The 24,900-nt window shown below is 39.8% G+C and overlaps 1 protein-coding gene and 1 long non-coding RNA gene across 5 annotated transcripts; one reads left to right on the top strand and one right to left on the bottom strand.

The window, feature by feature from the left end:
• Positions 1 to 438: 438 nt before the first annotated feature.
• LOC143419928 (uncharacterized) lies at positions 439 to 16,489 on the bottom strand. Of its 4 annotated transcripts, none has more exons than XR_013099954.1 (3): positions 15,665 to 16,489; positions 6,457 to 6,608; positions 439 to 2,901 (listed from the first exon to the last, which is right to left on the bottom strand). It is a non-coding gene; the product is annotated as an uncharacterized LOC143419928 (long non-coding RNA). The 4 variants fall into 4 exon arrangements; XR_013099951.1 differs by lacking the exon at positions 15,665 to 16,489 and adding an exon at positions 8,687 to 10,328; XR_013099952.1 differs by lacking the exon at positions 15,665 to 16,489 and adding an exon at positions 8,407 to 8,615.
• LOC143419927 (uncharacterized) lies at positions 10,974 to 24,101 on the top strand. Its single transcript, XM_076887817.1, has 15 exons — positions 10,974 to 11,063; positions 11,545 to 11,728; positions 11,817 to 11,919; positions 12,567 to 12,727; positions 19,832 to 19,957; positions 20,068 to 20,193; positions 20,269 to 20,361; positions 21,180 to 21,277; positions 21,353 to 21,422; positions 21,719 to 21,883; positions 21,985 to 22,173; positions 22,711 to 22,848; positions 22,944 to 23,073; positions 23,444 to 23,460; positions 23,759 to 24,101. The coding sequence occupies exons 2-15, from the start codon at positions 11,558 to 11,560 to the stop codon at positions 23,912 to 23,914; spliced, it is 1,743 nt and encodes a 580-aa protein (XP_076743932.1). The 5' UTR covers positions 10,974 to 11,063; positions 11,545 to 11,557; the 3' UTR covers positions 23,915 to 24,101.
• The last annotated feature ends 799 nt before the right edge of the window (positions 24,102 to 24,900 follow it).

Consider the following 24,900-nt stretch of genomic DNA (forward strand, 5'->3'; position numbering starts at 1 on the left):
ATGATTGTTCTGATTGGCTGCCCCTCGTAAATAGCAGATTTGAAGTTTCCCTGCTCACGCTGAGAGGAGGAATATAAAATATGAAACTGAGTGTTTAGAGCTGTCTGAAACATTAAACACTAAACACTCAATGATGAAATCAGGGTGAGCTTTTAGTGCATTGTGACTTCATTATTTGAAACTTGCCCACGCTCAATATGATCATACATCTCTATAATACTGTATATATGATGAAAATAAGGATTTACAGCAGAGATCCAAATGGAAAAAGCACTGTCCACATGCTTTTATCTATTTGACATCTGTAGTATTTGTATTCAGCCTTGTCTAGCTAGAAACAACTTAAAATTGGACATATATGATTTAGTGATCTCTAGCAGACGTACCACTTTCATATTTGCAGTTGGTGAGGTTGATCCACAGTCATCTGAAAGACAAGAGAGACAGAAAGAGGGACAGACATCTGCTGTGCTGCACAGTGCCTCGTTTTGCTCTCCTGAACGATGAGGATAAGTGAGAAAAGAGACCTTAAGAGCCTCCAGGACGAGTTATAGAATCATAACTGACAGGGTGCTTGGCAGTTAATATACCTGCAAAGGGAGATAACAGCAAAAGTACAACCCCAGAAGTAGTTGATGCTGTGTAAAATGTAAATGAAAACAGAGTGCAATGATATGCAAATCTCATAAATACATATTTTATTCACAATAGAACACTGAAAACATATCAAACGTGTTATATCTATTCCAAACACTCTCAACAGAAATAAATGACAAACAGTTCAGTAAATGGGAGAAATTATTATTGTGCTACAGTTGGCAAGGGAAAAACCCAGAATAAGATTTCAAACTCTTATACTGGCAAAGAGCAAGGGAGAGCTTACATTACTGTGATTAAAAGATTATTATACTCTGGCACAATTAGGGGCTCTATTTTGCTGTTGCAACTCAAATTACAAAGTAAGATGGAAGGAAATCTAAGAGCACATTTCTGGGGATATTCTAATTCAAGCACAGCTGGGTGATTACAAAAAGGGATCCAGAATTAAATGGACATAGGTAGCATATGGATTAATCCCATTCATGGATGATACGGTGAACTGTGTTCACAGACAGTGTTTTCTGGAAGTGTCCCTGAGCCTGTGTAGTCTGTGTATTTCAATGACAAAACCATGCCTGTTTTTAAGGCCGTGCCACCTGAGGGCTCAAAGATCACACAGGCATCTAATGTTGATTTTGACCGTAACAATATCCTGATATCTGTATCACAATTTATAATCACGCTTTTTTGAGGTGAGCCTCTCTCTACAGCCCCATCATGTTAACAACTTGTTGCTAATTAAGCTAATTACTTGTAAAATGTTTCTTTTTGGCATCAAATACTTATATTGAGTTCACGTGACATCCTTCTAAATTACTCCACACTCAAAACTGTTAGCATCCTAGGTTTTTAGGTGATGTGTTTTATGTTTTTTGGTTTATTTTTGGATTTTTTCTTGTTCCATGGCATGTTGTCTTTATAGTTTAATGTTGCTTTCCTTGTACTTCCAAGTTTTGCTATTTATATTTCCGGTCCTTAGTTCTGTATCAGTGTTAGTTTCACTCTTGTGTCACCCTTGTTCTGTATCTGTGAGTAGTCAGTCTTTGGCTCTGTATTTGTTTGCCTTTGGTCTGTGTCCAGTTTCATGTCAAGGTCATAGTGTGTATCTGTTTATCTTCTTTGTTTAGTTTGTAATATTGGGTTATCTTCATCTGTGATCTCTCTCTGTGCTCTGTGGTTGTCTGTTCTCTCAGATTAGTCTTGTGTCCTCTTTCAGTCATGTCTCTGTGTTCTGTTACTCTGTTCCTGTGTCAAGTTTGTGCGTCTTGTCTGGGCCTCATGTCTTATTTTTGATAGTCCCTTTTCTCATGTGTCTCTCATCAGTTAGATTCTCTTCACCCGGGTTGCCCAGGTGTTTCCTCTCTGCCCTGATTCCTTCCTGTGCATATATTGTCCATATAATTAATTTCTGTGTAGTCTGAGTTTTGGTATTTTTGTATTAAAAGCTGTTTTGAGTGCAGTCCTGCCTCTGAGTCTGCACCCTGCAGCTACACATTAACACATGACAAAAATAAGGAAATTAACATTTAACTTCAGTTACCAAGTTGACATTTCTTAATTATTACTTTTCTCATCTTAAAAACTCATAGGTTCACGATCAACCCATGTAAGGTTGGAAGTGCAATTTGAATAATGGACACACTCTTTTGAAAGAATTTTGTCTGGTTGGAGGAGCCAAAGCAGCCAATTTTACAGAATAGTGAGTTACACCCACTTAACAAAACTTTGAAAAGAATTAACCCAACATTTCAAAGGTATCATTTTATGATCTGTATACATATTAGATTAATTTTTAATTTATAGTTTCTCTCTTTTGTTTTAATTATAGTCAATAAATTCAATAAATATTTTAATTCTGGAAAGATTACCAATTTAAGAATATATTTGAGCCTTTTGTTGCCCCTTACCAACTTTTTTGAGACATGTTGCTGCCATCAAATTCAGAAAGCGCTAATATTTTTATAAAAAAAATGGCACATTTTCTCAGTTCATGTTCTTTTGTGAATAAAATACAGGTTTATGATCTTTGCAAAACATTGCATTTTGCTTGCATTCACATTTTATACAGCGTTCAAACTTTTTCAGAATTGCCATCGTATGGACGAGCTCTTGCAGTAAAGTACCTCTTCTTGCTTTTCCTTCTCTGCTTGTTGACGGGTTGCGGAATGCATTTGTAAGATTCAGTTTGGCTTTCGCTCTCCTCTCCCTCACCCCGCTGCTCACATTTATGTGTGTCGGTGTTTCTTTCTGGGCTGTCCAGAGGTAGACCCATCCTGAATGAGAAACATGTGCTCAGCTGACCTGCAAGGCATGCCAAAAACTTCATGAAATTGTGACACAAACAGAAAAATGATCAATTTTCCAACACTCATATCTCTCATTCTGAATGGTATGTGCCATACAGCCACACAATGAAATTCAATCAAATAGAACAAACTACATGCTGTAAGTGCACGCATGGAATCATGTTTCTGTTTCCATCTCTCTCATCAGGTGAGTGCTCTGGCTGTCAGCGTGCTGTCACAGGCCGGCATTCAAGGGTTATTGTGGCAGTACAGATACAGGGAGTGGGTAATACTACAGCCACAGTGACGGGGAAATGATCCTAATACCAAGCAGAAGTGCTAAAGTGTGACACTTTTTTACTTTTACTGCTTTTTATAACGTAAATTAAAAATACACATAAGTGGTGTAAGGAAGCAATACATGGACACCAGTGAAAATATCTCAGTCTATTCATTCTTCAGATGTTGTCTTTTAGTAGTATCCCTTCCCCATTTTCCCTGTTGAAGTGACAGATTTATCTTTTTATATTATACAGTTTATCTCCTCAACAACATCCTGCCTTCGACTGGGAGTAGAAAGGCAGCACAAAGCACCATTCGCTGTCTCGATCACCCTGATCATCAAGTTTTTTGACAGGAAACTGTCGAGCCTAAAAGCACTTTTACTAAATGACCACACTGAAATGATCACCAATACACTCTTCCAGATAAACATCACACAAGTTATTTGTAATTTTATATAAGTAGCAGGTATCACTGCAAGTATAAGCAGAGAGACATGGCACTCAGAGAATCCTGAACTGAGATATATGGGGGAAATTTAATAAAAGCAAAGAGGCTGCATAGAAACATAACTTTTAGAGGAAAATTATTTACTACTACTACTACTAATTAAAAGCAATCAGCAAACATTTTGAATGTTTTTTCATTATATCTAAAATAACAATAAAAAAGATAATAATAATAATAATAATAATAATAATAATAATAATAATAATAATTTACTTTATTCCTGCAGTACATTTAAAGGGGTTTACAACTTGCTTTGAAGGAAGCGGAAAGCAGGATAGTTTAGACTTAACCAGACAGCCAAATGTCAATTCACATATATTAAAAAAAACAAACAAACTACAAAACATAAAGATTAAAAATATAAGACTAAAATCAGACAATCAGAGGTGATTTAAACTTACTGACTCTGAAAAGCTTATCTCTTCAAGGAAGAGTGTTCTGACGCATCCTGATAGCAAAAGGATTGTCGTTTTTATGACTTTAATCACAATTTTGAAACAGTCAGGAGGAGTACACACTGTTGATAACCTCTTATCTCTGACTTGTTTTTGTCAAGAAAGCCAATGAAAAGAAAGCCTTACTATGTTGAACTTGGTTCATAGTACACACCTCTGTTGTCTATAATTAGTCCTCAGTATACAATATACGATTCATTTAGCGTGGATAATTCTATCCTATTAGTGTGGCTTTGTGTGAAATACACAAAGACAATGTACAGGTCTTAACTCGGGTTATTTACGTGTTCTTCTGTAAACATCTTTCTGCATTCTGACCTAAACTGAGTCACTGTCACAGCAGCGTCTCAGCCGTTCGCCTCTGACTCTTGTCTGGTGTCTTACAGGGTCAAGGTGAGTTCAAGTGAACTCCTGGTAATGATCGTGACAGAATACTGCAGGTTGGTGGCATTAAAAAGGGACACCACAGGTACACACAGTGGGAGGTTACGGTGCCAGGTAACAGCACTCGGATCCAATGATCTGGATAATCCTGACCCTGAACTGTGAGCTTTACACTGGCTTGAAACACCCCACTGACCTCAGCCCAGATTCAGTTACAGCCCCGTGAAGGATTTCTCCAAGGCTCTCCTTCAGTGTTCAACAACAGCAGGTACATAAGTAGCACCTTTGTGCCCCCAATCCTCAGCAAACAATGGCATGCTCCAGTAAAGTGAGACTTTAACTGGTAATTATCACTACACAACATCAGACTAAATGTCAGACTAAACTTTGACATGCAACGCTAACACTTACTAAAACTATGCAGCACTAAGCACATTGTTTAGAGGGGATACACTGTATTGTCTAAAACTTGACACTGGTGTAATGCAATGCAAATGAGAAAAAGTATACATAGAAAAAAAAACATACATACAACTTCATATGGATTTTTTCTCATATACACATGCACCAGGCTGCAAAACCCTTTCTCAATTGTATCAAGTTGTTTAAATAAAGTAAATTCAATTCAGTTCAATTAATTAAAAATGCAAAATTAAGTCTATATCATTTGCACAAGCTAATAAATCCAAGTCTACAAACTGCTAACAGTTCAAAAAGATTCAAAGAGGAACTCTGTCACTTGACTGATTTCGGTGGTGAATGGTAACTCAAACTAACCCAGTTTAATTCAGCAGTATTGGGATAATTCACGTGTGCATCCATCCAGCCATCCATCCATTTTCAGACACTTTGACACTTATCCAGGTCATGAGGGCAGCAGACTGAACAAAGACCCAGACCTGCCTCTCCTTAGCCACCTCCTCCAGCTCTCCTGAGGGGATACCAAGTAATCCCCTGGCCAGCTGAGAGACATAATCTCTCCACTATGTCGTGTGTCGACCCAGACCTTGACTGACCAGTAAGTCGACAGCTTTGCTTTCACGTTCTGACTTTTCTCTATCACATAAGATCAGTACATTATCTGTATTACTGCAAATGTGTCATTCCATCTGTCAGCTTCCTGCTTTCATCTCCTCTCGCTTGTGAACGAAACCCTGAGATACTTAAACTCCTCTACTGGAAGCATAAACTCCTTCTAGCCCTGTAGTGGACACTCCATCCTGTTAGCACATGGAGGTGTTAATTCTCATCCCAGCCAATTCATAAACCACCCCAGCACAAGCTGCAGGTTGTTGCTCTATGAAACCAACAGAACATCGTTGTATAAAACCCCAAGACCCTCCAACCTTTGGCTGCACCTATTCTATCCTAAAATTATGAACAGAATTGTTGAAAAAGGGAAGCCCTGGTGAAGTCCAACATCTACAGTAATGAGTCTGATTTATTTAATCCAAACCAAGCTCTTACTGTGGTGGAACAGGGGTTGAATACCTCATGAAAACTACAACCCACAAAGAGGCATGTGGTCGAATGTCTTTTCCTACAAAACTCACATAGATGGGTTGGGCAAACTCTTATGTGCCCTCAGACAGCCCTGAGAGGAGATAGGGCTGGGACAAAACTGCAATCGTGAATCCAAGGATTGTCCAAGGGACATATGATTCTGTCCGTCACCCTGACATAGACCTGAAGCCTTGAGAGTGGCAATCTACCGCCCCAGTTTGCCTTTCCTGATTATGATTGGACATATCTTGACACAATCTGCTGAGTTTTTGTCATTTCTAAGGTGAAGTTTGTGGTTCTGTTGAATGACAACTAATATTTGGGCTTTTAGCACTCAAAACCTGTTGCATTTGACTGTTTTCAGTTCTATGCTAGTGTATCTGATAAACTGACAGCTCAATAGTGTCTCATCATCCTTTGATAAAGTTCTTACTTACCTGCACTGGTGAAGTCATCGATATTAGAGGGTGTTGCTCCCCCTTTGTCCACACCTCTTTGAATCACGGATCTCAGCTTCAAGAGCTTCTTAAGACACTGCCACACTCCTCAACAAGCAAACAGGTGAGCCACATCTCTGTACCTCTGGAGCCTTAAAAAAAAGCAGATTTGTATCATCAGCTCAGATTGACTTACTTAGTTTGACTCAAGCAGTGGATCTGGTGACCAATTAGAAACAGTGGGGACAAAAAATAAAAAACCCAATCCCTCCTGAAAAGATTGAGAGATCTTAGTGGGGAGCAAGTGGAGAGGTATAATCCCTGACATTTGTTCGGTGAAATAGGAGAAGTGCTTTTCAACGCCTCGACTTGTTAAATTTAAATCTGTGCTGAAAAGAGCTGCAGCAGTGTGTGGTGTAAGTGAACAGGCTGGACATCGATCTTCCTGGCCAAGCTGAAACGAAGCACCTTCAGCCGGAGCATGAAGACAGAAGAGAAGATGTAGGCCAAACATTTGGCAAAGAAGAATAAAAAGTAGAAACACGACACTGTACCTTGCTACTGAACATGTCTTAATTAGACATAACGGGCCTGGACAATAATGATGAGGTGACAGAGTAGCACAAAATCTGGTGAGGCTACAAGCTGGCACTGATCAGACGCCTTGATTAATCAGTCAATCAACATTAATTAATAATCAGCTGACATCTTACTCCCTTCCACACTCACTTATCTATGTCCTGCCTTTGTTATGATGCTTTAAAGATCTACTGCTAAGCTTCAAGCGACTGAACTGACGAGTCGTGACTGCACATGCTGTTCAAGGTATTTAACTGATATGTGTGTGAGCCTCATGGGAAATTATAGTTTAATGCAGGGGTGACGAGCTGCTTGTTTGTTTGTTTGCCACATGGAACCAATTTTAGTGGATCAATAAAACCAAAGAAATACATATACATAAATTATGGCCCATACATTTACAATACAAAAAGGATAAAGAGTTTTTCCATATTCAGTCAGCCTGCTGTTATCACAATGAAAAGCTTTAGGGCGATTCCTTATCAGAAACATATTACTTCAGTTTGTCAGTAAAAGGGCCTGCAAAACTAGCAATAACCCACACAATGTTCAGTAAAAACCAATGTCCATCCACTGGGCTGGATTTGACCTATGTATTAAATGAGAGTAAGAGTCTCTGGAACAATCTGAAAATCAAATCAAAAAAGCCAGTCACTTCTTTCTAAGTTCCATCTTTTATTCCCTAAACAATTTCTGTACATTTTTCATACAGCTGATTAGTCCTCAAACTGTTTCCCCACAATGCTTGCTGTAGTATGCTGCTCCTGTAAAGCACTTTTGTAATGTGGCTTTGATAAGGACTATATATATTTTGACCAAGTACACGCCAAACTCTTTATTGTAACTTTTAGTCAGTTCCTGTTCTCTTTGAAGCTATTTATGTTTATTTTGCACTTCCTTTTAGGCTGTCTAATCTTGTTGTGGTTTCTTTTTTAGTTATAATTAAATTTTAGTCGTTTGTGTTAATTTTGCATCTTCTTTAGCTTCTTTTTGCAGATACAGATATTTTTGTTTTGCTTCATTACATCAAATGTAACTATTTTGATTCCTTCAATTACCATTTAAATGCTGCACTGCCACTGGCAAATGTCACCTAGATTATACTTGTAGCAAAGAAGCGTGGATCGGGCACAGTAACGTTTAGAAAGTATTTTTTGAAGGTTAGCATGAAACAAAGGGCGCAAATTATTATTATTATTATTTTTTTCAAAAGTAAAAAGTATTCAAAAGAAAATGCATTGGTGGACATTTTCTTTAAGGTACAGTATTGTATGTTATCAAGTTTATTCTCTAATTTAAGCTACCCACGGTGTTGAGGTGCTAACTTGAAATGTGAAGATAAGCTCACGCAGAAAGGAGGCACAGACTTACAGAGCTTCTCTTTTCGGAGCCATCCTCAAGCCATTTTTAAGCAAAAACGTCTCTAAATTTAAATTTCAGTGATAGGTTGCGAGTGTTTCTCCCAGTGCAGTAAAAAACAAAAACAAAAGAAGTTTATCTGTGCTTTTAAAATCAAGCAAACGTCTAGCAAAGAAAACTGACCGCACAGCTTGACGCTAGACGTGTTGTTTCTATGGCAACAGAACGCCGACCTCTCCCCAGCTCGGTCAGCTTTAAAAAGCTTTAAAAAGGAAACAAAATGTGAATTTACCGATGGATGTGGTATCCTCTTGTTATCGGTGAGTAACACTAAACGAGCAGCCTTCCGTATTGTTAATGTTGCTGGCGTGTCGTGCTCTTGGTCTTGGCTGGGAGGACCGAGGAGCCCTATAACCTACAAATGTAAACATGAATGAAGTCGAGAAGAAGACGAAAACCCTGTTAAGACTTTTAGCCAATCACAAGTCGGGGTGTGAGAGTTCTCGTTTCTGATTGGTTGTTTGTTTCACCGATGAGGAAAACTGCATCAACAGGTGCACCACGTATCCCATGCGTGAAATACTGGGAATCTTTGTTTTGCTTTCTTTTGTTGTTGTTTTTATTGCAGAACTCAGAGAAAAGTTTTCAGTCACAATACATAATAGAAGATTTTCGGTATATTCCTAATCGTTTTAGGTATTCAAAGCGAATAAATTGTTTTTTAAAAAGAGATGTGCAAAAAAGGATTTTGAAGGAGATGTTATTTTGTAAAAGACAGACATTTCAGTGTGGCAAAAGCTAAAAAGAAAACCCACTGAATTCTTAAAAAAAAGTATGACAAGAGCTAGTAAAAAATGTTGGGAGTCTTGCAGGTTTTAAAGTCATAACTACAGAAAAAGAGCCTGGCTCCCTCTTGTGTTTCCATCTCTAGTTGTAAGCAAAGTGTTAAAATTGGACTACATTTCCCAAGATGCAGCCATCATTAGAATGCCTTCACAGATAATCTGAAACAAGAGGTCCAAGCCTTTGTGCATACTGACTATAAGTTATATGTCTTACTGTTTCGGTAGTTTTGTATTTTGAATTTTATTGCATTCTGCCCGTAGTTTTTATTCATCTTAACTTGCAACCTTATAAAAGAATAACTTATTTATATTTATACATACATACATACACACACAGTTTGACACACTTATGCAGCTTTCTTGTAATTTCTTTAAGGAGTCTTCAGGAATATTTTTCGAGATGTCTTGAAGGACATTCAACGCTCTTCTTTGGATGTTGGCTGCCTTTAGCTCTGTTCTCTGTTGGAATGATCACACACTGCTTCAATAATGCTGAGGTCCGGGCGCCATGAATCATGGAGGCCAGTCCATGAGTGATGGTGTTCCACTCTGTGATTTTTTTTTTTTTTTTTTTTTTTCATTCCTTGTATGGTCTTACTGCATTGGCTGTGTGTTTGGGACCATTGACATGCTGAAAAATAAAACTATTGCCAATCAGACACTTTCCAGATGGTATTGTATGGTGAGTCAAAATCTGACCTTGTTTCTTTGCATTCATAATTCCAACAATGATGACAAAATCCCAACACCACCGCCAAACCATGACAGAGCATCCACTGTGTATTACAAATGGTTGTGTCCATTAATTTCAAGTTCAGATTCATCAGACCTGTCAACACTGAATTTCAGTCCAGCTCTGGTGTAATTTGGCATGCCTCTGCCCTTCCTCCCACTTTCCCTTTATTAAGCACGACTTCTTGACAGCCATCCTTACACTGAGACCATTTCTGATGAGGATTCGGTAAATAGTAGATGAATCAACTGAAAGGTCAGAAAGATCTTTTTTGTGTAGACCTGCTATGTCTCCTTTACCCTCCACTTTTCCACGTTCCTCAAATTAAGGGACATAGAGAAAACTACAATAAGATATGCATCTTGTCGATGCACAAGTACTATTTTACACCTGTTAAACTGTGTTATCTTTGGTATTTTTCATAGCTCACACTAAAGAAATATTATCAAGAAATTATGTGTTTCTGCGATGGTAACAAAGTGCCTAAAGATACAGTTTAAAATTGGTTCTTTGCTCAGTTTTCTGTTATGTGTAGACAACATGGTTTCATCACTTCAGCTACATGCTTCTTTCAAGCTTGAATGAGTTATAGGTCAGTGTTAAGTGGGTTAATAAACAAAACATTCCTCTAAATGAGGAATGATCAAGTACGAGGACTGGACTAAAATCGGGGCAAAAGCATCCAATTTGAACGACCTTCAGAAAGCCTGGAGGAGGTACAAATTACAAAATATGAAAAACTGAAGGGAAGGGTTAAAACAATGTTTAAAATGTATTGTTTAAATAAATGTTGTTGTTTTTTTAAAGCACTATTCAGGTTCTCAGGACTACACAAATATAACATAATCATTCATATCTGACATCTGCAAAGAGCTTTAAAAGTTTTTCTGAGTTTCCCCCCCAGGCATGAGGTTTTAAAAGATTGTTTTCAGCTCTTACGTGACATGCCCGAAAAAAGCCCCTTCTGCGTCACTGAGGTTTGTAACGTTTACGTGCATGCAAAACAAATATCCGACGAGCATGTGAAGGCAGCACTCAGCTGGTAGTTCCCTGAGCAGCAGACGTCGGAGCGAGGTACTGACAGAAAATATGTGAGTTTCATGTGTTTAGCCGAACATCTGACTGCGATTTTAGGATTATTAGAAGAGTTTCTGTTGTAGTTTTTATCTTGTATGCGTGGAAGACGTCGGTTAAGTCCAGGGTGCGGTCTTTTAGGCTGTTTTGCTTTCGATTTCTTCTTCTTTCTTTTTTTAATGATCTATCGTGAGTTTACGGCCTTCAAAAGTTTATAAAACACATTTGAGGTCATCGGCTGACAAGGGGGATGTCTTAAAAATAGCATTTAAGTCATTTTAGTTGTAGGAAAGTTGATTTTCAGATGGTTTTTGGAGCGTAAGCAGTCAAAGAATAGAACAATGGTAAGTGCGCAAAAGCAAATAAGCAACAACATCAGGAGGAGGCCTGTAACACCGCTGCTGCTTTCTGTCCTGACACCGAGAGCTTGCTGTACCTGTTCTCATCTGTCAGCGTCCTGAAATGTTTCATCATCGACCTTTATATGTTTTCTGGCAGAGTGCATCTCAGCATGGAGAGCAACACTGCTACAGAGGTAACAGACCACTTGGCGCGCACCTTCTCCCAGGTGGTGTTCATCGACATCCCTCAGTCATACCCACCGTCCACCCACGTCACCTGCAGCTACACCCTCACTGCGGCCTTCCAGCCCAACCCTAGGGACTGGGTGGGCATCTTTAAGGTGGGTTTGATCAATTAAATCCTCAACTTTTTTTTTATAAATGTTAAATCAAAGAATGTCCTTCTTAAGCTTTTCTACCCTTTTCCAGGTGGGGTGGACCACAACAAAGGATTATCATACCTTTGTGTGGGTGGAACCATGTATAGATGTAGTTGGGGAACAGACAGTGACAAGGCAAGCTTTCTTTAAGGGTAAGAAATGCTTTCACTTCTGTTTCCAGGTGAATGTGTTGGCTGTGTTTGTAGTGTACACCCTAGTTGTGTCTTAAATGCAAACAGTTTAGGATTAAATCTGTTTTTCCTGAGCTGCTGTGTCAATGATCTGCACAGACAGATATGATTATATCCAGGTTTCACCCACAGAATCCTATTTTTCTTTTTGTTTTTTGTCCAGTTAAAATGGCAGAAGCTCAAACAATCCATCACTGGTTTTTCAGATTTACAATAAAGTATCCACATATTTTATGACTCAAAGAGGTGAAAGTACCCCATGTTTTGCACACAAGAAAGTCAATATGTTATATAACCAAATCTAAGCTTTTAGAGAGCCTTATTTTCATAATAATGAAACTTTTCTTGATATTAGATTTTTTTTGAACTTGTCAATCAGAAACCATTTTTAGCCAATTTTACAAGAACATGTAAAAACAAATCTATCATTCTGGCATCTTCAGGGTTTTTGTGTGTTCAGTTTATTGGGGGAGTTTAAAATGTAATATGGATCTGTTTACATTTTTTAGCATTTTATTGATTGAGAAACAAAATAATAAACGTTTCAAAGAGCAGTGAGAGTTTTTGAGTCATCATGACATCAAGATCTCGTTATCCGTTTCCTTCAGATTACTACCTGCCCAAAGATGAGATCGAGTTCTACCAGTTCTGCTACGTCGACAGCACCGGTCAGGTACGAGGAGCCAGCACTCCTTTCTGTTTCAGAAGCCCTGCGGAGCAAAGCCTGGAGATCAGCCCAGACGACGACCTGCTGGTTATCACAACACAGGTAAGTGATTTAAACCTGACATAAAGGAAGCGGCAGGGTAGCCAGGATAATGTAGTGAGGAGTGATGTGGTGTTGAACAAGCTGGAGATAGGTTTCGAGACTCTGATTAGAGGGTATTACAGCAGATGACGACAAGGAAAAAGATGCATAAATTGTGCAATATTTTTCACTTGGTGAAAGCATGGCAACGTCACCTTGTTGATATGTATGTCAAAGCAAAGCTCAGTTACAGATCACACCCAGATGGTGGGCGGAGCTTGATGTTGAAGGGCCTGTTTTAATTTCCTAGCTGCAGGTCAGGTATGTAAGGCCAAATAAAAGAGGTTTACAGCCTCAGAGGTTCACAAGTGCTATTCCAAATCTTTGTGAATCCATCTGCTGTGGGAAATAACAAAGCTAAAAGTACCTATATTTGGAGTAACTAAGCTGTAGGAAGTTTTCTGACATCCAGAAATGAAGCTGCAAGACAAAAAAACAGGACCACCTTAAAACCATCTTAAAATATGGAGCTCAGTTTTGTGACTGTACAGCAAATAAAGACGCCTCATATGCCACGTTAATGAATCAAAAATTTAAAACGGCATGAAAAAAAGAAAGCCTTTTGCCCACATACACTCGCCACCTTTCAAATTACTTCTTCAAGCTTCAAAGCGCCTTCATAGCCTCACAAATGTAAAAGACTCATCTGGAACGCCGTCACACTGACAAAATCCAGCCACAGACGCCCAACGTGCAGTATGAACGCGTCAGAAGTATTTAAACCAGTTCTGTGGCATTTTCTGCTGCAGTAGGTGCTTTGTTATGATGATGCATACACAGACTCAAAGTGAAAGCATTACAAGCTTTGCTGTCTAAGCTGGTAAAAACAAGTTATACATTCTAATAACAAAGCCTTTAAAAAGACTTACGGCCCTAGCAGGGTCTCTTCCTGACATTGTCCTGGAGTGGGTGTGGTCTCTCGCCCCCCTGCCTAGGTGCCGTCCGTTTGGTACAGCTGACTCCCATCAGCAGTTAGAGGTACTTAAGGCCAGGGATAGGTGAGCTCTAGGCCAGAACCAAGCCAGGTAACTATAGACCGATAGCTTTACCATCACATATATGTAAAGTTATAGAGAGAATGATAAATGTAAGATTAATATATTATGTAGAAAGTAGAGGATTTATCTAACTATCAAAGTGGATTTAGAAGAGGGAGAAGTACTATGGATCCAGTATTGTGTTTGGAGCATGAAATTAGGAGGGCTCAGATAAATAAAGTGTGTGCGGTGGCAGTGTTTTTCAATATGGAGAAAGCTAATGATATGATGTGGAGAGAAGGTTTGTTAATTAAAATCCATAAATTGGGTGTTAGGGGGTGGATGTATAGGTGGATTTTGGATTTTTTTAAAGGGTACGCAAATACAAGTGAGAATTGGAAAGTGTTAGGGTTCCTGGGTCTTTGACCCAGTGGTTTCTGTTTTGTACCCTTTATTTGTGTTCTCTTCTTAGTTTATTTTTGTGAAGGATTTGGTTTCTGTTTTACATTTCTATTTTTTCCCCCAGTTCTTCTTGGTGTGTGATTTTGTAGTTCTTAAGTTTGGTTCCATACTCCATCTGTTCTGTGTCCAGTCAGTGTCTGTGCCTGCCCCACGTCTCTGTTACAGTGCCTGCTTGTGAGTCTGTGTCTATAAGTTCAGTCTGTGTTTCCTGTTTTACTTTGAAAGTCCGTATCTCATGTTAATGCGTCTAGTTTTGCTTCCTTTGTCTCGTCAGCCCTGTTTTGTCCCAGCTGTGTTTCCCTCCTGTCTCTCATCTTTTGATTGCCTCCTCTGTGTATTTAAGCCCTGTGTTTCTGTGTCAGTGTCACAATCTACCATCATATTGTACTGTATGGTCTGTTTCCCAGGCTGCCGCATTAGTTTATTTTGTATTCTAGTTCAGCCAGTTTTTTGTTTTGCCGTCCAGCATTAAATCTGTATTTAAGTTCACCTTTTGTTTCCGTGAGTCTGGATTTTGGGTCTTTTTCCTGCCTGCACACAGCCTTCACATGACAGAGTTATTCAGGAGAGGTTTTCTGTAGAGAATGGGACTCCTCAGGGAGCATAGTGAGTCCCTTGTTATTTTCTCTAATGATTCATGATGTGTTTAACAGAGGTGGGACCAAGTCATTGTTTTGCAAGTCTCAAGTAAGTCTCAAGTCTTTATCCTAAAGTCTCAAGTCAAGTCTCAAGTAATGTCAGGCAAGTCAGAGTCGAGTCTCAAGTCACTGGTGTAAAAGTCCGAGTCAAGTCACAAGTCTGAAACTTTGAATTTCAAGTCCTTTCGAGTCTTTAAAAAAAACCCGAAAAAAAGCATGTTGCAGTTATGCTAAATGTAAATATTAGACCATGTAATTTTTTAATCTGTGTTTTTCTCAACACATGACAAAATAGTGAACTTAGAAAATATACACAAATTGTGAAATTGCACCTCTTTAAAATGCAGCTCAATTAAACTTAGCTCCAAGAATAATTTTCACCGACAGTTCTGAGATAAGCTGCATGTTATTCTTGGATGCGGTTGTAGGACAGGCTTTAAAATCGCATGACAAAAATATCATACATATTAAAAAAAACTGAATCACCAACGTAGCCTGGAAAACATTTGCTAGTTAGATGAAGTCAGCTATCTCATCGTAGCATATTTATATGCATATTTATAATCATACGGTTCTTGGAGTGAGTGCATACACTCATGAAGTTTAGTAACTTCCGGTCACTGCAACAAGCCCAGGTACAGTTTACCGACGGATGGGTACAGGACCTTGAAATGCACCGTGTAGAACGAAAGACCATCGTACGTATCATAAGTTTACCAGTCTCACAAATCGTCGTCATAAATACACATTCGTTAACCGTTTATTAATAGGACCTTTGAGCTCAACGGTAATTAATTAGTAGTGGAAATAATTTCTGGTACCTGAAGGAAACGGTTTCCAGGGCCTAATCCGTGGATCGACTTCCTTCGAGGCGTGGACGTCTATCAGCAGAGAATGTCCCTTAGTCTGTAACACAGTCAAATATATTCTCAAGTAATATTCAAGCATGCCATTCAGCGTGTTAGTACGAGCTCGGGAGCAGCTTGGGAGAACAAGAAAACAGAGACTGCTTTAGATTGTCTTCCCAAAGTGACTCAACTTTATTCACAAGTACAACAGTTTATATAGAGGGTAAAATTCATGAGACAGCAGATTTATCAGTTTAAACCAGTACAGACCAAGATAAGGCAGCGTCTTCCTGCCCTTGGGTGAAGAAGCATCCTTTGTGTAGTGTATCAGTTCAGCTACAATTGTGATTATCTCAGCGACATATTTTCAAGGCACAAAACGAAGAGTTCTTTCATTAGTGAAATCTGAAACAAACCATTTGGCCTTCAACAGGCGTCTAAAAGATTAAGAAACTAATGTAGCTGAGGGAGTGATCTCTGTGGTATTTCAACCTTGTACCAGCCTGTGATTCTCACACATCAATTCTTGGGTCAAAGAGAAAAATAACTAAAACAAAGGGGCCTTATTGAATGACAGAGTTTTCCTGTATAATGTCACTATAAAACAATATCCAGTAAATGCTCCCATGGTACTAAAATACCTAACAGTACCCATCACAGAAATGTAGCAGTGACAATAATACTGTATGCTGTAATCGCACTGGGCAATTAGTGATACAAAAAACCTGTTTTATCCTGTGAATAAAAGTATATGTTTTTGTCAATGTACCATAATAACAGAAGCGAAACGCAATATTGTGTCAGGACAATTCACTATTCATGCACAATAAACAAAGGAGCATAGCGCGACAATTTCTGTTCAGCACCAGACTTGCTTGTAACCTATATCACCAATTATGTTAAGAAAAATGACGCATTAACTACAACAGCAGACTGACCTTTGTGTAAATGCTTGGAGCAGACTAACCTGTGAGCTGGAGTGTTCTGGGACGTTATAATTGGTCTTTGAATGGCTGCAATCCAGTCGCCTCTTTATTACTTCGGAAACATGGCTTGAACAATTTCTCTTCAACGACGTAATCCGATAACAACCGATCTCTTTACCCGTCGGCTTCCGGTGGCTGTCATGCGACCGGCTATTGCAGTTAATAATACAACAGCTTCTTGACATTTTTGTGTTTCTTTTTATCGCTGTGTGACTGATTTTAATTGAAAGCCTGCGTGCGCTAGTACCGCTTGCCACGAGTTCCCAGAATCCTTTGCGGTTCTACCCGTGAATGACGTCACATTTTCAATCTCTATATAATATGCGTGTTAAATTTTATATTTGGGGTGAAATATCAAGTCTTTTCAAGTAAACCGGTTCAAGTCCAATTCAAGTCCCAAGTCATTGGTGTAAAAGTCCAAGTCAAGTCACAAGTCTTAGAACATTTTTTCAAGTCAAGTCTAAAGTCATAAAATTAATGACTCGAGTCTGACTCGAGTCCAAGTCATGTGACTCGAGTCCACACCTCTGGTGTTTAATGATATAGAGCGTGGGGTGGGATGTTCACTTTTTGATGGAGCCTTATGGAGGAGAGAGAGGAATGTAGAATTTATTGTAAAGAAGCTGCAGGAAGCAGTTGGTAAAGTTGAAGAGTGGTCGTATAAGTGGGGCTTCAAAGGGGTTAGTGAGGAAGTTGGGTGAAGCTATATGGCGTGGAATTAGAAAGAGTGAGGAAGTTTAAGTTTCTGGGTTTGTGGTTGGCTGGGAGGGTAACTTGGGGTGCACACATTCAGGAATTGGTGGGTAAGTGTAAAAGTTTTAAATATTTTGAGGTGTTTAGTTTGGAGGGATTGGGAAGCGAATAGCGAATCCTTGGGGGCCATATACACTGGGTTGGTGAGGTCAATGTTAGATTGTGGTTGTGTGGCATGTAATTCGGTAGCAGACACTACTCTTGGGAAATCAGATGTTATTTGGTATCAGGTGTTAAGACTTTGTACAGGGGCATTTAAAACAACGCCTACTGTAGCCTTGCAGATGGAGATGGGGGAGATGCCACTAGGATTGAGGAGGAGAACATCTTAGATTGAATTATTGGGCAAATTTACAGGGGCAGGATCACCCTACACTAGAAGTATTTAAACCTTGCTGGGAGAAAGGAGGGAATTAAAGAGCTTTGGATGGGTGGGGGGGGGGAGAGCTAGAGAATTTAATTTGGATCAGTTAGTCATGTCAACGAGTGCCGTGGCCTGCAATCCCTCCATGGATACTTCCTGAAGCAGTAGTAGATTTTGTATTATTGGACAAGAAGAGTAAGGATAGGCAGGTGGTCTGTACTCCCATTCAGTTCAGGGTTACATTGAACAGTATTATGGGTATGTGCAAGTATATACAGATGCGAATCCAGCTAGTCAAGTGGGGGTAGAAGTGGTGATTCTGGATTTTATGGTAGAAATTGGGAAGAGAATAAATGATGGCTTGTCTGTGTTTACAGGAGAAATGATAGCAATTCTATTAGCGGTTCAGTGGGCGGAAGAGATGAGGCCACTGAAAGCAATTATTTGTTCAGATTCAAGAGCATCCTTGGTCAGTCCATAGAGCGGTCATTCAGAAGGTCGATCAGATATTTTAATAGAGATTCGGCAAAGTCTTTTCAGAATACATATGATGGGTCTGTTAGTAGTGTTTGTATGGGTCCCGGCTCACTATGGGGCGAGGGGGAATGAAGAAGCAGATAGGTTGGCAAAGGAAGCCACTTATCATAGGATAGATCATCTGGCGGTGAGTTTTGTTCAAGCGGATTAAGAGTATTTTAAAGTTAGAAATGAGGGCTAGATGGCAAAAACAAAGAAGAAAAGAGGGGAAGGTGGTTCTATAAAATTCCAAGGGGGGTAGGAGAAAGGAGAGCCACAGGACGGAGTAGGCGAGAGGAGGAGGAGGAGGAGGAGGAGGTGGTGTCAAGAATGAGATTTGGACATACAGGATTGAATTCTACACTATTGTTGATAGGGAAACATAATTCAGGGAAATGTGGTTATTGTGGAGAGGAGGAAACTTTAGCACATGTTGTTTTGCAGTGTTGGAAGTATAAGGTAGAGAGGAGACAACTGGTCCGAAAATGAAATTGGATCTTATTAAGTTATTGCAAAAGGAGTCGGAGAATAAAAGTTATCAGGCTTTGATTTAAGGTGTGTGTGTGTGTGTGTGTGTGTGTGTGTGTGTGTGGGGCTTGACTCCTGCTCAGTGAAGAGGAGTGGGTTTGGTGATTAACCTTCTGTTTTGCTTAATTTTTTCAGGGTTTTGACCAACTACTGAGTTGTGTTTACTTTTTCTTTTTTTCTTTTTTTTTAATGGTGACAGCAGCTTGACCGTCTCTGAGTTTTGTTGGAATGTTAATAAAACCTTTTAATTTAACAGTTTTACCTCTTTCTCTCCTTTTTCAACCTTTTTGTTACTTCCCCTCATCCCCTAGACCTTTTCATGTGTTCATATTTTCATGTGTTCACATTTTCCTGCTGTTTGAAGGGTTTTCTTGACTTTGTCCACCTCTGTTTTGTCTCTGTATCCCCTGTCTTCACTCCACTTCCGGTCTATTTTGATGATTGTTTTGCCTTGCTTTCCTCCTGTGAATTGACTTGTCTTTTCCCCTAATTCCTTGATGTTGTGGTTTTTTTGTTTGTTTGTTTTCCCCTACCCCAAGTCTCATCTTTGCCTGTCTGAATTCTCGCCTGTGTGAGCGTCTTCCCCACCTTATCTCCACCTGCACCCCTTTCAACCCTGTGTACATTCAGTCTTTATACTTTGTCAGATTCTGTAATATTTTATTCCACTGTTTTCAGTGTCCGTAGAGGGTTAGGTCTTTAGTGCTTAGTTCTGCAGTGAGCGTAATAGATCGCAAACACTGTTCGCAGTCACGTGTCAGTGAGCATCTGGGCTATTGAAGAGCTTCTGAAGATGTTTGTTTTTAGCCAAAAAAAAGTATCTGTGATCCCTGAGAGGTCTTTGCTCGCCATTATACTTCTAATACTTCAGAGGGGTTAAATGCAGTGCTTGCTTCTGACTTTTGTCTCTTCAATAACACATGAGAGCAGGTCGCAGTGTCTGAAAAGTAAACAGAGCTTTTTATTGACATATTTGGTTTTTCCTTTTTCCAGGACCAAGTTGAGCAGAGCTTACGTGAAAAAGCTGAAATGCAGAAAGAGCTGGATCAGATAAGAGCTGAAAATGAAACCTTGAAGAGTGCTCTGCTGAGGGAGCAGCAGCAAGCTGCCGGCTTAAAGGTCCACTTATCTTATTTTCCACTCTGCCATTTGTCTTGTGCAACAGAGAAAATAGTAAAGTGTAAGCTGAACTTTGGTAAGCTGACTCAGTGTTATTGATTCTCTCACAGGGGCAGAATGAGCAAAAAGAGAAAGAAAACGCCGAACTGGCCACTGAACTGGATCAAACCAAGCAACAGATTAAAAACCTGAGAAGCTCTTTGCAGCAGCAGCTGAAAGAAAATGACAGCTTGAAGGTTTGCCCTCGCTTGACATTTTACATCTAAATTCAGCACTTTGACATCTGTGTAAAAACTTATGTTTGACGTTAGGAGGAGATGGTGATCCAGATGACGAAGCAGATGGAGATACAGCAGGACAGCGTCACTGAGAGGAGGGAGCGGAGTTCATCGAGAATGAGCGAGGTAAGATGGATTCTGTCTCACTGTTAGACGGTCTAAAGTAAGTGAGCTTTGTTAAGTGGGAGCTTTGAACACCACCGATGTTTGGTTCTGGGCTGTATGTGGACTAATCCACTGTCCAGCTCCCAAAGTGCTGAAAGGAAAATCGCGTTATGCTGGATTTGAAGTGATAAGCTGTAATATTTGATGTTTATGTTGCATTTTTAATATGCTTGAGTTGTAAAGGTCTCAGTGTGATTTCCCGGTTAAATTTAAAGTAAATAAAGAAGTCTGTAGAGCCAGTTTGCTCAATGCAAGCCGTGTTTGTGCAAATTATGTGTGCAAACAAACTTTTTTTTTTTTTTTTTTTTTAAACTGCCACACTTCACTCTAATGGCAGATATAAAAAATCTTGATACCACAGTCATAGTTTTGTAAAATTGTTGTTTTTCTTTCCTTTTTTCCCATTTTCATCATTTTCAATCTCAGTTTCACATGTCAAGTGAACCCTTCTCCTATGACTGCTGATCTGAATCTTACAGTAACCTTGTAACGTTGGATCCAAGAAACATAAGCTGGAGCGAATATGATGACAGCAGAACTTTTATTTAATACTGTGGTTTTTTACTGGGACATAGACACTCCCGCTCTCTCTCTGCTGTCACGTCCGCTTCCCTCCTCCGACTGTCATTGCCAACATATAAAGAGACACAATAACTGTCAGATCCCAGCACACCTGTTCACCCCGCCCCTGCGCCGCCCCGGGAGCTCACTGCGTCACCCCTCCTCTGCAGCTGGCCAGAGACCACACCCACACCACAAACCTCTTCCTTGTTTTACAGGAGAAATACGATCGAGCTGTGCAGAAGATCAACCAGCTGAAAGACGAGCGTGAGAAGCTGAAGGAGGCGATTGAGGCCCAGAGTGAGGAGATCTCCAAGTGAGTCATTTTCTACTTCAAACCAAAACTTTTAGAACGCATCTGCTTACTGATGCTCAAATCTGTGCGTTTTAGGCTGAATGCAAAGGTCAGAGAAGGTGAACGGGAGCTGTTTAAAGCAAAGGACGGCATCCAGCTCATCGAGGTAAATCTTTACCTCTGTCAGTGCGCCCCAGGGTGGCTGTGGCTACAATGTAGCTTGCTATCACCAGTGTGTGAATGTGTGTGTGAATGGGTGGATGACTGGATGTGTAAAGCGCTTTGGGGTCCTTAGGGACTAGTAAAGCGCTATGTAAATACAGGCCATTTACCATTTTACCATTTAGTTAACTTTATGTACTGCTGTGATCATTTTAAATGGGCTGGCCTGAGAGTTCATTCATTCAGTTGTCATTTATTTGGAACCAGAAAAATACAAAAATATATATTGCATGCTGGCAGGTGGACCTTCAGAGCAGCAGGAAAGAGAAAGAGAGGCTCGCTGCAGAGCTGCAAAGACTGCAGAGCCTCACCTACAACGTGGACAAAATGCAGAGAGAGAACCAGGACTTACAGAGGAGGCTTTCAGTGCAGGAGACTCAGCAGAGCCCTTCGGATGACCTAAAGGTGCGAACAGGTTTTAAAAAAAAAAAAAAAAAAAAAAAGGGGGATCATAACCTCCTAAAAAGTACCTAATTTCATGTCTTAAAGATGCGTCTCCTTCTTAGTTTCAGTGTCAGACTCTTACCAGACAGCTACAGGAGACTCAGGCCAAGCTGGCAGCTGAAAAGGAGGAGACCAGAAATGCCAAGAGACGTAATGAGTATTTGGAGGCGGAGATGCAACAAATCCGGGATCAGCTGGAGAGCGTGTGCAAAGCATTGGATGGCGAAAAACGGAAGAGCAGCAAATTTGAGGTGAATCGATGTGAAATTTTAAGATTTAATTCTTATCTGTTTTGGGTTTTCTTTTTTCCTGCTCAAGCTCCACCTAAATCAGAACAAGCAAGAAAAATCAGCTGATAATCATTAAAATAAATATAACTAAATAAAAACAGAAGAAAAGCTGAGAAAATTAAATGATGCTATATTTATCATGTGCATATTGAACTCTGAGCTACTGTCCAGAGTGCATGAAATTAAGTGCCTAAACTCATGATATAATATAAAGGTACAGACTAAAAATTCAGCTTATTATTTTTTTAATATTTAGCTGATCTGATACTTTGTGAGAAATGTGCAAATATCAAACCCCAAGAGCCCCTGAACTTGACTCTATATGACACCTTTGGATTGGACCTCATTAAAGTTCTCAGCGGGTTCGACACAGGCTGGAAATTCTTTAGACTTAAGGTGTTTTAATTCTGTGGTTTATTATCATTTTGGAATTTTTGACCTGCAGTTTGTCTGTTGGACGTTTCTGAAAATTGAACTTGGTTTTCTTTGATTTTTCAGCTGCAAATCCTTGAAGTTAATGAAGTGTTGGCAGATAAGAACATCGCCATAGATGAAAGGGAGTCGACCATAAATCGGAAAGACAATCAGCTCACACTCCTGACACAAGAGAAGGAGGAGCTTGCTCGAGAAAACCAGGTACACACAATAACGCTGGCTCTACTCGGTAGATGTTCAGACTCAGAATCACTTTAAAAAAAATGTTGACACCTCAACTGTGTTTATTTTGCCAGACTCTCAAAGAAACTATTCAGGACCTGCGCAGACTTTACACAGAACCCCCTACGACTCCTGCAGAACCTTTGTACTTGCAGCCAGATGACGACGCACCACCTGCTTCAACCCACGTTTATGAAACCATAGGTGGGAAACTGTCTCACACATGTACTGTCTAAAACCTACCAAATCTGAAGAAAATACTAAATTTAGTATATTTAGCTATTTACACAAACTTTTACCTTGATGTTACAGCCCCTCTAAGTACTGAGGGGCGACTTGGAGTGTGGTTCTTCCCGTTAATTGTCGAGCATTTCCAAGCACTCAAAATTTCATGTGTACAGGACATGTGTGCATGAAATCATGAAACTCTGTTTTGGTTGCAGTTCTTAACAATCTTGCAAAACTGCACTTATTTCATGCCTGTAACGTGCTTTCATTTAAAGATTCGTATCACTGTGTAGGTGAAAAATTCCCCTTATATGGCGCTCACTGCTTTTCTTCTGTCTCATTGCAGGACCAGAGGACGAGGAGGTGAGTCAAATACTTTCCTTTTTATTTAAGTTTTTATATTTAATTCAGTCCAGCTTCACACCTACAGTGGTTTTGGTTTAGGATTTATTTTTTCCTGATAGCCTTGGTGCAGATATCTTGACTAAAGCTGCCACAGAGTGACTCCCGTGGCATCTCTCCCCTCCAAAACACATTAATGAGAAAAGCGCCCCTCCCTCGAGTGACTCGGCTGTTTAGGGTTTATTTTTGAAGCAGATTTAAAACTTAATCCGCTCGCTATTCCATTACGACCCCTGATGTGCTGCCGTCTCCATTTCAGTCGCTGGTGTGTCGTCACTGCCGCGAGAGCTTCCCCGGCATCACCCAGGACGAACTGGATCAGCACGAGCAGTGTCACCGCGTCTGCCCCTTCTGCACGATGATCTGTGACGACATGGACCAGGCCACGTTTGAAGATCACGTCTACAGCCATTAGGAGAGAGAGCGGCAGCAGCGTGGTTTGAATAAGTCTTAAGAGATGGGTGGTTATACATTTAAAAGTAACTTCTTGGCTTCAACATGTTGGCCTGCAGACACTGGAAACCTGCCTGTGTTACATAATCCTTCGCGGCCTATGTTATTGCATTTAAATATAAAAACGTAAAAGTAGACGGCACAACTTCTCTGCTTACATTTTGGCACATGCGCACACACACAGATATTTGGCTCTGCTGCTGGTATTAACACACGAAGTGTCAAACAAGTCAGTTAAACTAGACTACAGTCAAACGCCTCATTAAAACCTACTTAGGACATGCAAACTTCTGAATGCACGCTGAAAAATTCACACACACACGCACACGCATTATAAAGACACACCCGTGGTGGTTTCACATGAATTTAAAGGCTGGTTAGTGAATAAATCCTAAACATTATGAATATGGGAGATATTTAGGGACACAAACACTGATGTTGAACCCCTGCCACATGCAAAACATGTAATGTTTCGCACCACAAATTTGAGTCTACTTCTCCCCCCACTTTTAAGTTTTTCCACAGGCACTGGTTTGGTGAAGAAATTGGAAAGTTGTGTGGAAATTCAAGTTTCTTAATATTATAGGCTTTAACTGTATTGTAACGGTCCTCTAATCAGTAATCATAATGTGATGCTTCACTGCTGCAGAAGCCTCGAGGCAGATAGTGGTCTCATTGGTGGTCACCCTAACATTGTGCTATCAGAGTATGTCGTTTTTGTTCTCCTAAGTTTCTGAAATCAGGAAAGATTATCAGTCATGTATAACGGAAGAAGTATAGTTAAGATAAAGACTCCACTCTGTCATATTTGCTGAAGAGATGATAAAACCTTAGTTTACCTGACCTGAACATCATCGGGGAGGATTTAAAAAAACAAAAAAAAAACAAAAAGCTGTTTTTCTTTCCAGCACAAGCAGGATGTGATATAATCTTAAAAAAAATGACCCC

The sequence above is a fragment of the Maylandia zebra genome, linkage group LG8 (genome assembly GCF_041146795.1).
Source record: "Maylandia zebra isolate NMK-2024a linkage group LG8, Mzebra_GT3a, whole genome shotgun sequence".
In the NCBI taxonomy this organism is placed as follows: Eukaryota; Metazoa; Chordata; class Actinopteri; order Cichliformes; family Cichlidae; genus Maylandia; species Maylandia zebra.